At 39.5% G+C, this 20,701-nt stretch overlaps 1 protein-coding gene and 1 pseudogene across 1 annotated transcript in view; both read left to right on the top strand.

Moving 5' to 3' along the window:
- The window catches only part of NUDT3 (nudix hydrolase 3), a 99,096-nt gene extending 78,440 nt beyond the window's left edge, over positions 1-20,656 (top strand). The window contains exons 3-5 of the mRNA XM_016146952.2: positions 8,127-8,171; positions 9,341-9,425; positions 12,567-20,656. Coding sequence (XP_016002438.1) covers positions 8,127-8,171; positions 9,341-9,425; positions 12,567-12,745 — 309 coding nt within the window. The 3' untranslated portion in view covers positions 12,746-20,656. The remainder of the gene's footprint in view (positions 1-8,126; positions 8,172-9,340; positions 9,426-12,566) is intronic.
- On the top strand, positions 10,886-11,004 carry LOC118605253 (annotated as a pseudogene).
- Positions 20,657-20,701: the final 45 nt, after the last annotated feature.

Below are 20,701 nucleotides of genomic sequence, written 5' to 3'. Positions count from 1 at the left end.
AACATTATTAATTATTTTCCTTATGCTACACTTTATATCTCCCTGTCTATTTTCTAACTATCCATTTGCTGGTCCCCTTACCCCCCTCCCATCTAGTAGCCCTCAAAATATTCTCTGTATCTATATTTATTTCCACTTTTGCTATTGTTTATTTTGTTCTTTAGATACCACCTTTATGTAAAGTCATATGATATTTTGTCTTCTCTGACTTATTTCATTCAGCGAAATACCCTCTAGTCCATCAAGGCAATAACTTTTTCTATTTCCTTCCTTTTAGTCTGTGTGTGTCATTTAATCTGAAGTGAGTCTCTTGTAGGCGGCATTTGTAGGGGTCTTGTTTTCTTATTCATTCAGCCACTCTATCTTTTGATTGAAGCACTTCATTCTTTTCCATTTGAGGTACTGGTTGATAGGAATGTAGTTATTACCATTTTTTATTCCCGTTTTTGATACATATTTCTTAAAGAACTTTCCCCAGCATTTTGTAATACTGGCTTGGTGTTGATAAATTCCTTTAGTTTTTTATTTTGTTTTGTTTTGTTTTGTCTGAGAAGCTCTTCAACTAAATGATAGCTTTGCTGGATAAAGTATTCTTGGTCGTAGATTCTGGGTTTTTATCATGTAAATATTTCTTGCCAAGTCCTTCTGTCCTGCATAGTTTCTTTCGAGAAATCAGCTGCCAGTCTTATGAGTGCTCCCTTGTAGGTAACTGCTTTTCTCTTGCTGCTTTTAATATTCTTTCTTTGTATTTCACCTTTGGCATTTTAAGTACGATGTGTCTTGGTGTGGGCCTCTTAGGGTTCATCTTTTTTGGGACTCTGAGCTTCTTGGGGTTTTATGTCTATTTCCTTCACCAGGTTAGGAAAGTTCTCCATTATTTCTTCAAATAGCTCTTCAACTTCTTGTTTTCCTCCAGGTACCCCTATGACACAGATATTTTTACATTTAATAGTGTCCCATAGGCTCATTAAATTATTATTATAGTCTTGGCTTCTTTTTTCTTGCCATTCTGAGTGAGTGTCCTTGGCTTCCTCATCCTCTGTATGGGTGGTTCAATCGTCTTCTTTATCCACTCTGTTGATTCCCTCTAATATACTCATCTCAGATAATGTGTTCTTCATTTATGATTGCTTCCCTTTTGTAATTTCCATTTTTATTTTTTTATCTCTTTATTAAGTTCTCACTGAGTTCATCTATTCTTCCCTTAAGTTCATTGAGCATCTTTATAACCGGTATTTTGAACTCTGCATCTGTTAGATTGCTTGACTCCATTATTCCTGGATCTCTGTTCTATTCTGTCATATGATTTCTGCTTCTTTGTCTTCCCATTTTGGCTGCCTTTCTGTGTCTGTTTCTGTGTATTAAACAAAGCTCCTAAGTCTCCTGGTCTTATTAGTGTGGCTTTGTGTAGTAGGTGTCCAGTGGCGCAGTCCTGAAAAGGGTTCAGCTGGAGTCCAAGATTAGTCCCAGCCTGTGCCTTTCTGGAATCACCTGTTAAGATTCAGCAAGCAATCCACAGATGCTGTGCTTATAGTTGCCTCAAGAGGCCATGCCAGAAACAGAGGACAGCTGCCCCCAGTGCAAGTCTTAGCATTGCTCAGCAAGGAGCACCTGACTCCCTGAGGACACAACTGGATGTGGCTTGGGTCAGGCTGCAATTGGGGGAGGCAAAGTTTCAGGGAATCCTCTGAGAGAAGCGACCTCTATTATCCAGTTTGATGACATCTCAGCTATGGCAGCGCTGTGTGCGCGCGCTGGGAGTGCAGGAGGGCTCAACAGAGGAATAATGAATACCACCAGCACTTCTGCCTGGGAGAGAGCCTCGCCTCTGACCCTCACTTGGACAGCTCAGTGTCCCCCTGTAAGTCCTGCACCCTCCCTAACCCCCTTCCCCACCCCTCCCCATGCAGCCGACCCATCGCTGGTGCTCAGAGCGAGCAGATCCATCACTGCAAAAGGCCACTCGCTGACACGGCCCTTTCAAGAGGCATCTGCAGCTGCCTGCTGCCCCTGCCGCAGCCTCTGTCCCACTCAGCCAGTTGGGACCCAGCAGCCTCACATCTTGGCCCCCTCCTACCTTCCATCGTCGCAGGTTGATTAATTCTCTCCCTAGTCATAGTGTTTCTGTTTGTCTAGATTTCAGATGACTTTGCTTACTGTTTGCTCCATGTTTCTGTCACTACTTTGATTTTATCACAAGACGGGTGAACAAAACCTCTATCATCTACACCATTTTTTTTTCCCCAGAAGCCCAGGAAAAAAGATACTAAACACACAAAAGGAAAGATCAGTAAAATTAGCAATATCTTATAAAACATGTTTGGGAAAGGACATAAAACAAAGATAAAACAGAAGTACCAGGTTAGAAATAAACATTTCCCACATAGGATAAGTAGCAAAAAGATATAAATCATTTCCGGCATTAAGATTATTATAATCATCAACAATCAAATAAGAAAAATGGATATAGAGTATGAATTCCAGAAGAAACATGAATGTTCATTAAACATAGGAAAAAGTGCATAATTTCAGTATAAAAATTACACAGTATAGTTTTATAGTCATTATATTGACCCAAAATAAAAAGGCTGATAGTAAACATCGAGTTAAGAGAAACAAGAGGGATAAGAACTTGCACACCACCTGCGTATTTGGAGAATATATCAGTTATCATTGTATAACAAACTATTTTAAAACTCAGTGGCTTAAAATATTAAGTATCGATTATTTGCTCGCAAGCCCATGGGTCAGCTTCTGGTGTCACCTGGACTGCTTGGATGTCTACAGCCAACTCTGGATCAAGTAGGCAGCTCTGCTGATCTTGGTTAGGTATTTTCACATTTTGGCGGTTGGCTAGCTGTAGGCTGCTTTGTAATATCCACAGCTAAGATAAGTTTTGCATCCTGTAAGAGACTGGCTCACATGGCAAGGCAAAGTTCCGAGAGAGAAAGTGGAGACTGCAAGGCTTCTTAAGTCCTGGGGTCAGAACCGGTATACCATCTCTCTGTACTCTGTTGCCCAAAGCAAGGCACAAGGCCAACCTAGTCCTGGAGTGGGTAAATAGATTCTAGCTCTTGAGAGGAAGAGCTGAAAATTACATTTCAAAGGACATAGATACAGGGAAAGGTGGTGAATTGCAGCCATTTCTGCAGTTGATCTACTTCAGAGAGCAACTCAATATGTGGGAAAATTGGAGGTATTTTTGCCCTATGGTTCAGAAATTTGACTTTTAGAATAGATCTTAAACTCCCACACATGATAGTTAACAAGAATATCTACAAGGAAGTTTTTGTGGGGTTTTTGGTAGTTTTTTGGTTTTTGTTTCTTGTTTTTTGTTTTTAAATAATAGCAGGACTAAATGTCTGCCAGCAAGTGAATAGATTAATAAATTGTGATAGGTTCTTAAAATAGATTACTGGTCAACAATTTAAATGAATTAATTAGAACTACATATATCAATATAGCTAAAACTCTGAGTTTTATTAAGGAGAAGTAGAAGGGGATATAACCATTTTTTTTAACCAAGTTGAAAATGTGCAGAAAATACTATATACCATTAATAGTAGATATATGCCTGTGTTGTAAAAGTATAAAAACATTCAAGAGAATGATAAACACCAAGTTCAAGTGAGTAGTTACCTTTGGCAGGGTTGGGAGTACAGAAGGGGTTTCAGTTGTACTAATAGATTTATTTCTTTAAAAAAATAATAAAGATATAGAATGATACATTACTGTTTGACAAAGCTGGCTGGTAGTGACCTGAATTTATGATTTTCATCACTTTTTTGATGTTTGAAGTATTTCCTTTAAAAACAAAACAAAACAAAAAACCCGGAAAGGGATTTCACTGGACTTAACACTGGCTTCCTATCAAATTCATTCTGTCTTCACTGCGATTCTTCTCTTCTGTAATTGCTAATTTTGGCAGGTACCAGAAAGTTGTGCTCATTGAAGACCATATGTTTTTGTTCGTGTGTTTCCTCATAACCGATACTTACATTAGAGTTGCTCCACTGAGCTCCTTATAGGTCTGGGCTTATTGCCTTAATAAAGGAAGCTTTTATTCTAGTGCTCCCTTGAACGTTCAGAATTTTTGTTTTGGGATAGTCTTTCTCCCTCACAGAGCTACCTTTTAAATCAAGGGAAATGGCAGGAAGCTTTCAGATGCAAGTACCAGAATGCCTGACTAAATGTGGCTTCAGTAGCACCCGTTTTTTTTTCTCATATAAGAAGGTAGAAGTTGGCCGTTGTTGCTTCAACAGCTCAGCAGTGTCAGAGCTTTGGTTTAGCTCCTCACTGATTCTCTTGGCTTTCCCCTTATGGTCACAAAATGACTATAGCAGCTCCAGGTTTCAGGTCCCCACTTGACAAGCAAAGACGTGTAGGGTTTCTTTTTGTGTAACTCTTTTTATTATGGTGGGAAATCTTTCTCAGGAGTCCCTGAGAGACATTTATTTATCCAGAACTGGAATACACGCAGCATCCCTGAACCTGTCACTGCAAAGGGAGGCAGAATTCCATATGCTGCTCCAAGTGTGTCATAGCTCTCACCTGACAGAATCTGAGTCTTCCTGGGAGCAAGGTGGTGAAGGAATGCCTGAGGGCTAGACAGCCATCAGTGTCTGCCAAAATGTCAACCTTAGAGTGAAAATTTGTTTTCAGAAGGTGATGGTCCTCTTTGTACCCATCCAAACTAAACAACAAAGCCAGGATTCTTTGTGGTGGGAGATCATTTTTAGGGGCAGATTCAAAGACCCATCCATCCACATTAGTGCCTCTGCCTGAGCCTCCTTTATATTCAGGAAGGCTGCTAGAGGGAAAGGTGAGATCACTGAAGTCTCCCTGAGTGGTCCAGCTTTTTCCAGATAAATACCTCCAGTATCGGTAAAACACCCTAAAAGGAAAAAAAGCATTTGTGACATTTTCCTTTTAAAAAGTAGGCAGTTGCTCAGATTATTTTCAACTAGACCTAAATTGCTAGAATTAATATTGTTGTGTACTTTGAAGTTCTAGGAAGCACTCACCTATATACGGTTGAATAATAAAGACTAATAGATACTTTATTTGGAATTTTTACTGCCAGCTAAGATGGGCTATTAAATAAAGTCACCTCTGGATTAGGGCCTTTTGATGTATAGAATGAAATTATAACTCCTGTCAAATGCTTTTGAGAAAAACAGGTTCATGCCAGCACCCTGACTGGACCAACAACCTGAATTAAATCTTAACCCCAGTGTCTGAGCCAAATTTCTGTCAGATGTGACCCTGACACCTACTCCATCCTACATGCAAGAATCATGTGAGAGATAAAAATAACTGTCCAATTGCTTGTGGCAGCATCTGAGAAAGAGCTGGGAAATGAAAGTTGGAAAATTATGAAAAAGTAAAGTGGTTTCAGTGAACTCTGTTTTGGGGGACCTTGCTTGTGAGGAATCTTTGTCTTTTTCAGCACTATGACTTTTAAGAACCGAAATCCTATTTCTTACTAAAGGAGAGCCTTCAATGAAAACTTCTCAGTCTCAATTTTAAGAACTAGTGAATATAGGAATATTTCTTTGCTTTTTGCTATAGAATCATTAGTATGATCACCTTAGAATTCTCACAAATAGATCCTCCTCAGTGCGAAAGAAACATTAAGAGACAAATAAAACTATTGTTAGTTTCTACAACTTGAAGATTAATGAGAAGTGAAAATAAATGCCACTAAAATTTCAGTATACAGATGGCAGCATTATTTGATTTATACTAGACTTTATAAGAATGTGCATATTTCATAAAGAAAATTGCTTTTATATTTTTCCCAACTGCCTCCAACACAGAATAAATCATAGATATTGTTTATGTTGACTGCAAAAATTACTATTATTCAACAAGTTTTAAATTATATTGAATTGTCATATAATATTAAGTTGATTTGTGCTCTTAAAATTTGAAGACCATTTTCTTTTCTAAACTTGTTTTCTTAAGATAAAAAAATTGATTGGAGAAAAACTGATAAAGAGAACTGTTTCTCCACTTTGCAGAAAACTGAATGGTGGCCTCTATGAACCTCTTTGAATCTTTCCTCACCCCCTCCAACCCAGCTCAACCTTCGCTCTCCCCAAGCATGACAGCTCTACTCCCAGGGCTGTTAGTGGAGACTTGTGACAGAGGCACAGGTGACACATCTCAGGAGTTAGTCTGAGCATGTTTGGGCTGCCTGGGATCAGAGTACAGAATTGGCTTTCCATACCAGGTTGGCTTACCAGCCTGTCCCACTTGTATTGGCAGCTTCACTAGTTAATTCATGAAGTACAATTTAACTAGTCTTGGTGGTTCTGGAGTGCAGTTATTTCTAAAAGTGTAGAGAAGCAATTTAAGATAAAGTGGACATTTCCATTCAAGTAGACCAAAACCACATGGGGACAGGAATTGGATGGAAAAAAGAATGGGAAAAGAAACAGGCACGTTGGCAAGAGAAAGACATAGAATTCTTTGACAGATAATACACAAAAATTAATTTCAAAATATAGCTCACCCAAGAGTTTAGGCCTTTAAATTGACTTCTATTGTTTCTATTATTAAATATCTCTTAAGAACTTTTAGAGTACTTATTATAAATTTATGTTTATTCTGTACAAACTTATTGATCACCTACCTTGTTTAGAAAGTATTTTTGCCTTAATTTTATGTTTATTATACAAATAACAAGGCTGTAGTAATAGAAAACAAGTTACAGTATTCCCCAGGCATTTCCAGGGGGTCATTTTTCCCTCAGCTTTCATCCTTTCTGATCTTAATGGAGACAGATGTAAAAAACAAACACTAAAAAGAAATAGCCTGGCTCAAAACTAAGGTGGACAACACCTCCATTGATCAGAAACAGAGCAGAAGTGCAGGACAGCACAGAAAAACTACATAACTGGCCTTGGGTGGCTAATGGTTAGACCCCTTGGAGTAAGGGGGAGCCCAAGTGCCCAATAGAAAGGACACTAGGAGCTGAGATTTTCAGAAGATGTGGGCCTAGGAAGGGAGAGGACACACGCAATACAATATAAAGTATGGAGCCACACCACCCTCTGATTTAGTGGCTCTGTCTGCCGTAGTCTCCATATCACTTTGGAGCAGGAGCCTAAAACTGTCACTTTAGGACCTGCCTCTGGAGAGCCTAGTGGAAGCTGCCTTATAAGTAGGCCCTTCACCAACTGGAACATGAATTTACTTCAGATTAAATGAATTTTATAACATGCCCTGATGACAAAGAAATATGTCCAGATGTTCAAAAAGTAAGTAAAGAAATGACTTCTATTTTAAAAAGAACAAAATATGGAAACAAAGATGTACATAATGAAAACAGGTATATATGTAAAGAATAGATAGAAATGAAAAATAGCAAGTAAAAAACAGACTAGGGATACGATAATGCTAGCCTGGATACTGTTTAAAAGAAAATCAATAAATTGGAATAGACTGAAAATTTCACATAGAATGCATCAGAAAGACACAGATCTAAAATAAACACCAAAGGGTTGATGGGAAATACAGAATATATACACAAAGGCCTAATCACTGTGATGGGAGGTTCTCACTCTCCCATCACGGGGTGTCCATCACTATGTTCTGTGCATCTCTCTCAGTACCTGTCCCTGGAAGAATCAACAGTTTAATGGTTTTGTTGACCTATGCTTTACTAAGCTCCTATGGGGTACTGAGGTCTGTATACAGATATCCAACAACAATTCAGATGTGGCTCTCGCTGTTGTGGATCTGCTGTTCTAGCCTATTCATCACTATATCTCTGGTATCTACAATGTTATCTGGCTCAAATTAGGCATTCAGTCTTTTTATTTGTTGTTGAATAAGTGAATAAATGAGTGATGTAATTCATAGCCTTGATTATCTGTTCTGTTTGGCCAGATTTGCAATGGAGAGAGAGAGACTGGGAGTAGATGAGAGGAATTCTCCCTCCCAAAGCACACCCTGCTCTTCTCAGAAAACATTGGTGTGACCGCCACCAAACTGGAGTCTGCCCAACCTGTGTCCTCTTGTTTATTATTTCTATTTTACAAACTGCTCAAGAAGATTCAGCATGAGACCAGTATTATAAACAATATCAATTTGTTAATTTTTTTTTCCTCACTTTTCAGGCTGGAGTAAAGGGGACATTAGGAAGATTAGTCGGAATTTTTGAGGTAAGTCTATTAAAATCTTTGGTGCATTTGCTATCAATAACCAGATACATTTTTGTCCTAGTTCATTCACGTTACTATAACAAAATACCACAAACTAGGTCACTTATAAACAATAGAAATTGTTTTCTCATGCTTCTGGAGGCTTGGAAGTCCAAGCTCGAGGTGTCAGCAGATTCAGTATCTGGTGGAAGACTCACTTTTTCGTTCATAGACAGCTGTTTCCTTCTGTGTTCTCTCATGGTGGCAGAGGGAAGGTTGCTCTCTAGGTCTCTGTTACAGGGAACTGATCCCATTCATGGAGATAAGTCCTCATATTCTAATCACCACCTAAAGCCCCCATTTTGGGATTAGGGTACCATCACATTGGGGATTAGGGTATCAACATGTGAATTTTGGGGAGGACATAAATATTCAGTCCATTGCAGTCTTAATCTAGGAAAGATGCCATCTTTGTTTCACCAAGTTTTCAAAAACAAAGCAGCACCAACAGAGAATAGCTTGCTTTCTTTTTAAAATCCCATAGTTTCCTCCAAATAGCTAAAATATTATTCATAAGTATTATTTATCCCATCCCTTCCTTTCTTCCTTTTCTCCTAAGATATAAAAAAGGGGTACATAAGTGTAGAGAAGAGCAAAAATATAAGATAAATAACTAATGTAAAGGAGAGAGAAACAAGGAAATAGACTGGGGTGGAGATTTGGAGGAAGGGTGAAAGAAGTGAGAAACTAGAGAATAAAGATGAGTGAGATTGGTCGGAAAATGGGCGATGTGAGAGGTAATCAGCTTTCTTGCACTGATCATGCTCATCCACTGCTCTTCCTCCTTCTGGTGTCTCGGCTAGTTAAATTTACTTGGTGCCTTTTTCTTGAGAGGTCATGAACTTCCTCCTTACAGCATTCCCATGAAGTTGCTCTTAGGGGAAGGGGAGGGGACAAGAGAGTAAAGCTTTGCTTTCAGAAATGCAGCCAAAGAACACACCCTCAAATGCACAATTGGCATGTTTTAAATAGGCCATCTGGTACTATTTCGTGCTTGATTGTAGGACAATAAAAAGTCAAAGGAATTCTCGTGTCTAAGTTCCCTAGACATATGTATAAGGGTGTACCTCATTTAAGTAATCTCAGCTCTGTAAAGAAAAACTCTTCTTCTGTTCTGTCTTTGCCCACAGAACCAGGAAAGGAAGCACAGAACATATGTCTATGTGCTCATTGTCACAGAAGTGCTGGAAGACTGGGAAGATTCAGTTAACATTGGTAAGTCATCCCAGACAGTCTCCAGAGAGCTCCCCATAACCAGCCCTTGCCCCACCACAGGTCGTTACTCGAACCAGAAACAAGAGCCTGATAAGAAAAGAAATAATAGGATATGTTTAATAAAACAAGCATGTCCATTTTTGAACTTATGAAAGTTAGTATTTTGAAATATTTACAAGGAAGCTGAAGTTGGGTGCATGGTCAACAAATAAAAACATGGCCCGTAAAAATAAGAAATGTCTCTAAAATCAGACTGGAGTCTTCTCAGCAGATGCTGATCAAGGGCCTCCACAATGCAAGGCCCACTGCTGGCCATGAAACCCCAGGTAAGAGCAGGACCTTGGTGGATCTGGTGAGGCTTACTCTTATTGTTAGAGAAAACTATTGGTTTGGTGGTGTAAGCCCCTCTCCAGAGTCATTTAGTAGATGCAGAGTAGTAAGAGTAGTTCCCAGTTCTAACCATGTTACTCTTCAGGGGCACCTAGCTTTTACCATTTTTATTGATCTCTTAGATCACCGTTGGGCTTGTATCTTTTGAACTAAGAACCGAGGAGATATAATCGTCGGTTCATGCATTAATCTTCTACCTCTGAAGGAAAGCACATTCTCGGAAAGTGCTATATTAATTTAATTTGTTATAAATTGAAACGAACAAAATTCACTTGCCAAAACCTCTCCCTTTATTGTTGGTATGTGCTTTCACCTCATATCCCTCACACTACTGATCTGGGCATTTCATAGCCCTTCAGCATTGAATGGCTTTGTATCTAGTAAGAATGCAGTATGCTTAAATATGTAAATTCAGTAAGGGTTTATTAAAAATAGAGTGCTTGACAGCTGCTGTTGGGGTCTGAAAAGGAGACAGAGGTAATGTGGTGTGGCCCTATCCTCAGAGCACTCTGTCACACGGGAATCACACACGTGGTATGAATTTTTAAGATCTCATTGCTCCATTAGTATCCAAAAAGCCTTTCAACTTGTACTCTCATTTCTGAGAATTGACCCTAATGAAATAATCTAAAACATGAGGAATAAGCTTTGAGCCTTCCTTCAGATGAGCCTTTTTCAGATGAAAAATTGGGTCTTAAATGTACAACTGAGGGAATAAGTGATTTAAGGTACATTCATCTGATGGAATGTTATGCAGCTGTTAAACAGATACTTTGAAAGATACATACCATGGGAAAGTGCTTATGAAAAAGTGTTGATGAATGAAAAAAGCAGGGTATAGAATTACACTAGTTGAAACTACGTTAACATAGGAATATGAAATTTAACAAAAATGTGATATTGGTTTTCACCTAAAGAATTAGCGATGACCAAGAAAAGGTAACATTGCTGGCAGGGGTGTGGTGAGACGAACGTTTTGACACACTCAAGCAGGATTGGAGATTGGTATAGCCTTCTTGGAACGCCATTTGGCACTCTATATTGTGAGTCTCCTAAAGTTCAACTGTTTCATCTACGGCCATGCTACGCTGACCAAGCCCGATCCCGTCTGATCTCAGAAGCTAAGCAAGGTCAGGCTTGGTTAGTACTTGGAATGGAGACCAACTAGGAATACCAGGTGCTGTAGGTGTAAAAAATAAAAAATAAGGATTGTAAGATGACAAGGTCCTTGCAATCTGTGAGGTCAACCAAGGATTGCCTTGCCTAAAAAATAAAAAAATAAAAATAAAGTTCACCTGTTTCATTCTTATACTCTCAATTCTAGGGATCTTTCTCTGGGAGGTTAAAAAAGAGAAAGAGAAAACAGATTTTTTATGTTGTAGCATTTATAATAACTAAAATTGCAGGATATTGATGTTTAATGATAGGGAAATGTTTAAACGAATGATAGTACAGATGTGATGTAATGCACAGCCATTAAGTGTTATATTTTTACAACATAGAAGAATGCTTAAGAAACAGTGTGAAGTAAAAAAGAAACTAACAATAATAGTAATGATAAAAAGCAAACTCTTATAGCACATACTGTATGCCAGGTATTGGTCAAATACTTTACATATTAATCCTCACAACAGACTTTTGAGATAAGTACTATTTATTATCTCTATAGATCAGGAAAATGGGACACAGAGAGGTTCAGTAACTTGCCCAAAGCTGCACAGCTCATTAGAGCCAGTGATGTGTTTGGAGCCCAGCATATTAGCTTCCGTATCCATGTTCCTAAGCATGACACTCTATTTATCAGAGCATTTCAGGATTTGGAGCACCTTAAAGCATGATCCCAGATGCAGTTGTTCAAATAGTGTCTTTTTCAATATGATGAAAGAAAAGCAGACACTAAGGTATTAAGAATTGTCATTTCCGATTTATTAAATTATGGGTAATTATATTCTTTATACTTTCCTCTGTTTTCCCAATTTTAAGCAACAATCTTTCATTATAAGAGAAAAAATGATAAAGGATTTTAGAATATGCATTAAGAGAAGGACCACATATGAGATGGATTGAATTTGTAAATGAAACTATCAGTGTGAGTCTACAGGAACTGAGCAGAGCTGTTGAGGGCAGGACAGTGTGGACATCACTCATTCATAGGATCGATCGCCAGGAGTCAGAGCCAATTCAGTGGCACCTGACACACGTTTTTAAAAAGAAACAGACTTAAAAGTTAATAGTGATTGTGTTGAGATTATTTTTCCTCTTTGTATTTTCTGCTCTATAGCTATATCACTCATAAATTTTTTAAAATAAATAACTGATTACAAACGAGCCATCCAGGTAATTCTGGGAGTTTGATGTTCATGTTGATTTTTGCAGAAAATAGGGATACTGGCTGAATGTTAGACACTTACATGCAAGCCCAGAAAAGCCCAGAGGCTCGGGAGTGCAAGAGGCAACCACTAGCAGTGGTTCTCTCTGGAGGATGGTTTCATACAATTACTGTTGATGCTTGAATTTTCCTATTTCTTGTGTATATTTTGCATTACACATATGTACAGTATTTAAAGCTTATAAAGTGTGCTTGCATTATTCTGAGGAGAAAAAATAAGGAAAATATGTTTATAACGTATTTTTAAAATATTAAAAACCATTACTTTCATTTTTTCTTCTACATTTTCTCAAAAGTTTTAAGATTAGAAACCTTTTGTTGCTTCCCCTTTGTACTGATTTCTTTTTTCTCTGCCTCCACAGGAAGGAAGAGGGAGTGGTTTAAAATAGAAGATGCCATAAAAGTGCTGCAGTATCACAAACCGGTGCAGGCATCGTATTTTGAAACATTGAGGCAAGGCTACTCAGCCAACAATGGCACCCCGGTCGTGACCACCACATACTCAGTTTCTGCTCAGAGCTCTATGCCAGGCATCAGATGACTGAAGACTTCCTGTAAGAGAAATGGAAATTGAAAATTAGACTGAAGTGCAGATCTTCCCTCTCACTCTTGCTCTTTTCACCTCTCTTCACAGGCCTCCTCTTTCAAATAAGGCATGATGGGCAGCAGAGGAAGGGTTTATTGATAATGTTCCTGTTTGGTGTTAAGTGATGGGGCTTTTTCTTCTTGTTTTTTTGAGGTGGGTGGGGGTTGGGTATGTAATTTGTAAGTACTTTTGTGCATGATCTGTCCCTCTCTTTTCATACCCCTACAATTCTCTAAAAAGAGGCAGACAGCCTTCCCTTTGCCTTGGATTCTGAAGTATTCCTCTTTGTCTCATCCCAGCCCTGGCCAGACATTTTTCTTTGATTTTTAATTTTTTTAAATTAAAAGCTACCAATATGAGATGAAACCTTTCAAGAATTTGTTCTGTAATATGCTGTTCAGTCCAGTAGGTTGGTCAGTTTCACTGCAGGATACATTTATCTACACATTATATCCTGGGCATATAATATGTAAATAAATGACTTTTAGAAGAAGAATTTAACAGTTTAAATTTTTTTCAAGTTTTTGTTTTGTTTTTCAAATTTGGGGTGTTTCTGAAATAGAGAGCCTCGCAATTTACTTCTTAATTTTTCTGCTAGTGTCTAGATAAGTCTTCCTGTCCTTTCTCTTTTCTCTAGTCATTGTTGTAGTTATGTAAGGTAAGGGAAGAGTTTAGCTACCTTCCTAGTGCTCCTAGGACTCGTAGCCTTCTCTTCGCAAGCTGTGTTTCCATGCCAAGAAAGACATAGGAAGAAACCTATTTCCTTTTTTATTACCAAGCCAGGAGCAAATGGCCTCAGCTCAGATCTGGAGAAACAGTGATAGCAGTTGAATTCCTCCCCTGCATGTTGACAATAGGGATTTGAACTGGATTCTTGGGATTACTATCTAAAAAACTGGAGCATCAAGCACTGTTTCTATCCTGCTGGTTTGGAATTTTTTCCATAATGCTACTTACTACCGACAACAGCCTCTCTCCTGTGCATACATGCCTTACAGTGTGCCGAACTGGATATTGTCCTTGTGCTCTGAAGCATCTAGCAAGTGCATCTGTACAGCCCTGTCCCCATCCCGGGTAACCTTGTTAAGTTCCTGAAAAGTACACATGAGGAAATTTCAGGTGTTTGCTGATCTTCGTAATGTTATAGCTCTTGTAATTGCACCATGGAGCATGCGCAGAAATACTGAATTTGCCTCCCACTGAGATGTGAAAGGTCCATCTTCTGCTGAGAAGTGATATGGGAGAAGCTTAATCATTTACTAGAACAGCTACATAATGCATTAGCTCACTGCAAACTGTCTTGTTGGTTTTTGGTACAGGTTTCATGTTGGTTTCATTTGCCAATTGAGTTGTTTAGTTGGGAAGTAAGTAGAAAAGGGTATTGAGATCTGGGGCTGTGACTGGGAGTGGGGGAGACACTGATCAATCCCTGGCTTGGGACAGGAGTTTGTTGCTATAACTCTTAGTGGCATCTCCTTTGTCAAAACATAGCCAAGATGTGAAATTAAAATCGTAGTTCTCCTTATTTAAAAATTCTAATAAATACTCAAATTTTGAAAAGCTTTTGCTCTTCCCTCCCACTATAAGAAATGTATGTATCTGGTAGGCTTTTGTCATTTAGTGTTCAACATTTTGGCGGACATCAGTTGGTAAATTTAAATTTTGTTATCTATTCTTAGTTTGCGTCTTCTCTCCCACTCATAAAACACAGAACCAAAACAGTGCTGGCACTTTCCTTAGGATACCATCCTGTCTCTGGGAAAGGAATTCTAGCCCCAAGTAAGGGTCCCAGTGGATAGAAACAGCACCATGGGATTTGAGTCTAAATCTAACTCGCTGTTCACATGTCCTACTTAAAAATGAACACACTGCTGCTTGTTGCCTGTTTAGAGCATTCTAAGGTTCCATTCAAATACATAAGAAGATCAAATAAGTTCTAAGCACTAAGTGGAATCCCAAAAGCACATTCTTCCAAATAAATTCTGCCTTTATGATACAAATTGAAAGTGCTTTGCAGGAAAACAGTCAGTACTCCTGAAACGGGAACTGCAATGTTAATAGTAATTTGTGTACTTTTTAATGATCTGAAGATGTTTTTACTGGGCTGGTGTAACAATATACTACCCTACAAAGTCCAGTTTGGATTGTTGTTGGCATCTTTGAGTCAGGAAAGTGAATGATGCCAAGAAGTATTTTTTAGTGACATGAATGGATCCTATTAATGCAGTTAACTGGAAAGATTATGCTGATGCTTTCTTGACTGACAAAAGGAGGCTTTGTTCAATCCCAGAATTGTTGAAACTGGTGATCTTTTCTGTTAAACTGGGATTCTGATGAACAGGAATTGATGTTTTTCCCTTGTCACCATAAATACCATGGCTACCTTTCCAGATGTATAGTCACAGCCATTGTGTGATAGATTACTTAAACCCAAATTGCAGTAAACTTTATATCTCTCCAGAGAAAACAAGGAGAAATGAAAGCGCAGAAATTACCCTACTTTCAAACTATTTATTTCATTGACACTGATTTACCATTAATTCTGCAAGTATTTATTCAGGCTTGACAAAAACAGGTTCCTGCGTTCAGGGAAAAAAAGTCTCTTTCTCACAGCAAATTTGCACATCTCAGATTCTGGTTATTACTGGAGCATCCATCAAAGTCCACCATCTTCAGGGTAGAGAAAGATAGCAACAGATTTTTTAAAATTAAAATTTGTATATAGTTTATAAATTATAGCCATTGGGGAAACACCGGTGAGTTCATGTCATCTTTTTGGACCAGGACTTTTTCTGTGTGAGAGAGTGGGGAAGAGAGGAGAGAAGACAGATAGGGGTCTGCCCTCAGGAGTAAGTCATTTTAGATTTTTTTGTAGCCCTCCAGAACAGTGCAGCCCATGAAACAGGAATCTTGATTTTTCTTGTAGCAAACATAACACGATGGAAACGTTTAATGAATTGACTGTGTTTTGTTTTTACAAGTATCTGTGGCCCCATCTGTCCTGTATGGAGTGGGCTGTCTCACAGGCTATCTGGAGGGATCAAAAAGTATGAAGGTATTTTACCCACTCTGAGGTCATGGAAAGCCAAGAAGGTGGCCTCCTGCAGGATTTCCACCTTCCGCATCGCAGTGTTGAGTGCTATGGAGTAATGAGGTACTTAAGGCCTTACTGCTCATAAGGCCTCTGGGGACAGAGTGTGTCACTGCCCTCTGGGTGTGTTTTGCAGCAGTTTTGTAGTCACATTGCTACATGGCAAAAAAATATTTTGTTTCGATGTTAAGAGCCGTAAAGTCTCCTAGACTTGCTTAGAAGAAAGAAGTCACCTTTTGTTTTTAGAAGAAAAAAGTTCCATGCAGAACCATTCTTCCTCTTTCTCTTTTCCTTTCTCTTCTCCATGTACAGTGCTCATTAGAGGCACCTTCTAACCCTCTTTAACCAGAAGATCAGTCTTCTGTTGGACCTGGGTGCGTTTCACATGTTGTACTTTACATATTTGTCATTTCCATTAAGTGTTGTATTAATGCCTTTGTTGGTCTCCCTGCCTGATCTTTTTTCACAACAGCTTAGCCCAAGCCACATTTTTGTAGTTCACAAAAAGGATTTAACCACAATGTGATTTTTGCCACAACTGTGATTTTTTAATATTTCCAAAGTGTTTTGTAAGCTTGTCCTAGTTGAGAGTAGATTTAGAATTAGAAGAAATGCCTGGAAAAATCACCACAGTGGCATGAATTTTTGCTTTAAGAGAAATGAAGGTTAGCTATATTGACACTATACCTTCATCCTAGTTCCATCTGCATTTCAGAAAGTAATCCACATTTTTATTTTGTGTGGACACACACCAGACAGTTAATTCATGCAGTTCTGGGGCAAGGAAATTATTTAATAGTGATTGAATAGTGGAGACGGCTCTTCTAGTTCTTATTCTTGAAGATAAAGAGGGCAAACAAGGCTCTGCAGTTCACACCTTCCAGTTGAGGTGGCAGTCGTTTCCTCAGAGCCCCACTGGGGTGGGACCTCTTCCCCAAAGGATGGGGAGGCTTCCAAGCAGTGCCGCTGTTCATCTTCGTGGCCTCAGCCTTGCTCCATCAGGGCACTCACCTTACTCGGAGTAGATGGCAGAGCAGCGAGACATTTGAGATTTTTAGGTAAATGGTAAATTGGGAAGCATTGACTAAAATCCCTAAAAGATACTGTTGGCCTTAACATCAGGTTGACTTGAAATCACACAGGTGCTAGGGTCCTGGAGATTTTAGGCAGACACTCCTTTAGAATCTAGCAGCCTTCCACTCCTTCTACAAGGGCAGTTTCACATTTTGACCACGTTCTTGCATTAGCTCATAACCTTTCAGGAATGTGAGAATCCTAAACAGGACATCTGAGAAAATGATACCCCTCACCTTCAGATTAATCAAATAATGTGTCCTCCTAAGTCCCCTTAAAATTTAATAAATAAAATGAGAATCGCATTTGTTGATTTGGACAGATTCCTTGAGGTTAGCAGTCACATGATTTTATATAGCCCTGCAGTATGAAGATTTCTAAGTAAAAAAGTCATCTCTCTCCCATAAAATTTTGTAGTGATAATTTGGTGAGCTTGAGCTTGTCTTAGAAAACGAGACTGTCCATGGCAAGACGTGCTCAAAGGGAAGCCATACAAACTTAATTCAGCACACCAGGAGGGACTCTGCTAAAGAAGGAAGTGCTTTTGGCTAAAATAAGATTGATATCTAACAGGCAAGGGTCATTGCTTCTGTGCCTCCAGCAATCAGTTGTTTAATTAATTACTCTACGTTTCCTTTGGTTTACATTCCTAGCTCTTAACCCCACACAGGAGCCACTGAAGACCAAAACAGGCATTTAAAACCCTGGAGATAGGCTTTAAAAGATACAAAAACTGCAGCATTGTCATTTTCCAGCTTCATCACCATTTTGATGTGCTACTAATTCTTCTACCACCATTTCAGCCATGCCAGATGTAAAATTTTTATTAACCATTGACTTGAGGAACATAAATTCTGCTTCTGGGACAGTTACTTACTAAATTGCTTACTATCTGCGGGTTGTACCTTTCAGAGAACATCTCGACAGTACAGTAAAATCACTCTTCTAGGCTCGAGGCCCCCATCAAGCATTTAGATCAAATGAGTCTTTGCAACTCCTTAGGAAAAAAGCAAGATGCCTTAGTCCGGATACTAGGCCTTGAGATTGTACTCGCCTCTCTGTAGTATGGGGTGCAGTGTCTCACCTCCAGGAAATCATTTTTCCTATGAGATTTCCTATAAATCCCTACAGAAGTCATACTGATAGGAACTGGTCTTCCTGAGCATTTTTGTGCTGAATTGAAATGTTAACCTAAAGCAGCAGCAGTTCCACGTAGCCTCTTTTACCTCTTTATTGTCCTATTGGGAAAAAATAACTTTTCAGGCTCAATTATAAATGACCAAAGATGACATCTAGTTTTGGTTACTTGATTTCAGCAGGATAACAGATATGAGTTATGCCAAGGAAGATAGAGGCTGATTATGAAGACACCCAGTAACCAGAACAATGGATCTGCTCAACAGAGAGCCTCTACCTGGGGCAGATCTGAAATTAGGTCTTAGAGAGCTTCCCAAGTGCTAAACAGAAGGGAGGGTCTTTGCTCAGGGAGCAGGCAGTGCTGTTGCTCCCAAGAACAGAGGAGTTCTGAAGGAAAAGAGAGGCATCTAAGCCACAGCGCACAGGCACAACCCTGCCCTTTCACCACATGGCTGTGAGCGTTTCTGTTCAGGATTTAAGGGGACTGACCCTTCCACAATCTAATTTGCTTCAGGTGTTTTGTTTAGCCTTTGAGAAGCTCACCCTTTCACTTCCACCTGTGAATGGACGTACATAGGTTTGTTGCTCAGGGCACAGATGCTTGAGTGAGTCCAGGGCCCAGTGACATAGTGTTGCATTTAGTATTTAAACAATTGGTCCATTCTATTGTAAAAGAAATAGTATGTGGTGCAGTTTTGTAAATGTCAGTTCTGTTTTTATTGTTTTGTGGTCTGAAAATATTCAAACTAGTTAATAAAAGATTGATTTGAAAAAGTAAAATTTGAGTTAGTGCATCCAAAGAAAGACAGCTACCAGTTTGCCATGTGCTTAAGGAAGTCAGGAGCATTTGAGGCTGTTGGGAGCTGTTGTAAAAGTTAAAAAAAAAAGTGTCTCTGGCCTACCAAGTGTACTATTCCTCAGAGAGAGAAAGTGGAAGCCCAGTAGTAGCCGTTTTATACTTAACAGCCCAGCTTTTATTTTAAGGACTTCATCTCCCATCCAGTCCAGTAACGTTGGTAGGGGGTGGGCTCATCAGAGTCAGTGAGGCCCCAGCTTTGTTTGTTCAGCTGCAGATTATGGTCTCCAAATGGCATAAGGTTTAAGGTGTTTTCTCCCTATGACCACCTCCACTCCACTCATCTACCACTGGCAGCAGAAAGATTAAAATCATTCCAGTTCTACAACAGAACTGTCACAAGTGTATCGCCCAGATGCAGTCTACCTTTGGCCAAGTCCAACAGATATTTCCAGGGAACCACTTGGATTGAGGCAAAATAGCCAAGATGTATTGAGTTTAACTTTTTCCAAAAGATAGAAGTCCTTCCTCCCTAGTGCTCATACAGTTTAGCTGAGGCTTAAATGGCCAAGTGTAGTAATGTCTTCAGACCTGAGACAGAGAGTCAGGGGCCCACACACCCAGGGATCCCTTGGGGATCACACAGGCGGAAGCTAGACTTCTGTTCCCACCCAGAACTCTGCTGCTGTCCTGTTACGTCAGGATCACTCAGAAAAGCAAACAATTTAGCCTTCCTGTCATAGGTCGCCTAGCTCCTTGACCATTCTATGGAGTGTATGTGTCACCTGCTTAGACAGTGTGTTTCATATTTGTAGGAAGTGTAGAAAATAGAGCAACCAATGGGCTGAGTACTCACATCCTTGGAGAGATTGGCAGAAGTAACCCAGAATGAACAAAACTGGGAACTCGAGGAACAGCACTTATATGAGAAGAAGGATTGGTTATGGTCATTTAATCTCTTGGGACCTGGTGCTGCGGTATGAAATGGGTTTGGAATAGTATTACCCTTACCCTAATCCAAATGCACTCCAGGACTTAAGTTCCACCCTATGGGTACATGGCCTTGTTTCCCTTTTTTTTTTTTTTTTTTTTTTTTTTTTGCTTGTTTCCCTCCAAAACAGCCTTGCTTGGTATTGCATGGAAAATCAAGTTGACCTTCCTACCCACTTGGGCCACCTGCCCAAGCCTGACCTCTTCCCCAGTATCTTCACAGCACTCCCAAGGAAGAGATTCTCAGTGCTTTTAGGCACTGAGGGGAGTGGAACTTAGTCCAGAGAAAGCAGAAGGAAACAGTTTTCAGGTTTCCTTTTCTCAAGAAGGATGTTCAGGCTTCCTTCACACTTCTCTTTCCCATGAATACAGTTGGATTGAGGAGGAGGGCTGAAAAGAAAGGGGAACTGGGTCCAACTCTAGTTTTGAACCCGAGACAGGTGCCTAACAGATATGAGTTCCACTTTCCCCTTTTAATAGCAGGCCAGCTGTATGTAACCATTCCCATTTTTTACTAAAGCATCTGCTTACGTGGTGCCTGCAACAGAGGACAGACAGACCCCTCCCCCATGGTCTAGGTAGAGCTTTGGTACTATCCCTGAAATTCTACCACCCCCACATCCTACTTCTTTTTGTACAAACAAATGCTTAAACCTGTGAGCATGCTATTCCATTCTTTGTGTTAGTTTCCCTCCATTTGAGCTGTGTGGGAGGGAAGGGCTTTGGGATTGTAGGTTGTAATCTTGTGCCAACCAATAAAACCAGTATTTCACACACATTCCTGCTTAGTGTCTGGTCTCTTCTTTCTAGAGGTTTTCCTTGG

Source organism: Rousettus aegyptiacus, unplaced genomic scaffold (assembly GCF_014176215.1).
Source record: "Rousettus aegyptiacus isolate mRouAeg1 unplaced genomic scaffold, mRouAeg1.p scaffold_m13_p_1, whole genome shotgun sequence".
Lineage (NCBI taxonomy): Eukaryota > Metazoa > Chordata > Mammalia > Chiroptera > Pteropodidae > Rousettus > Rousettus aegyptiacus.
This window is presented reverse-complemented; position numbering and strand designations above follow the sequence as displayed.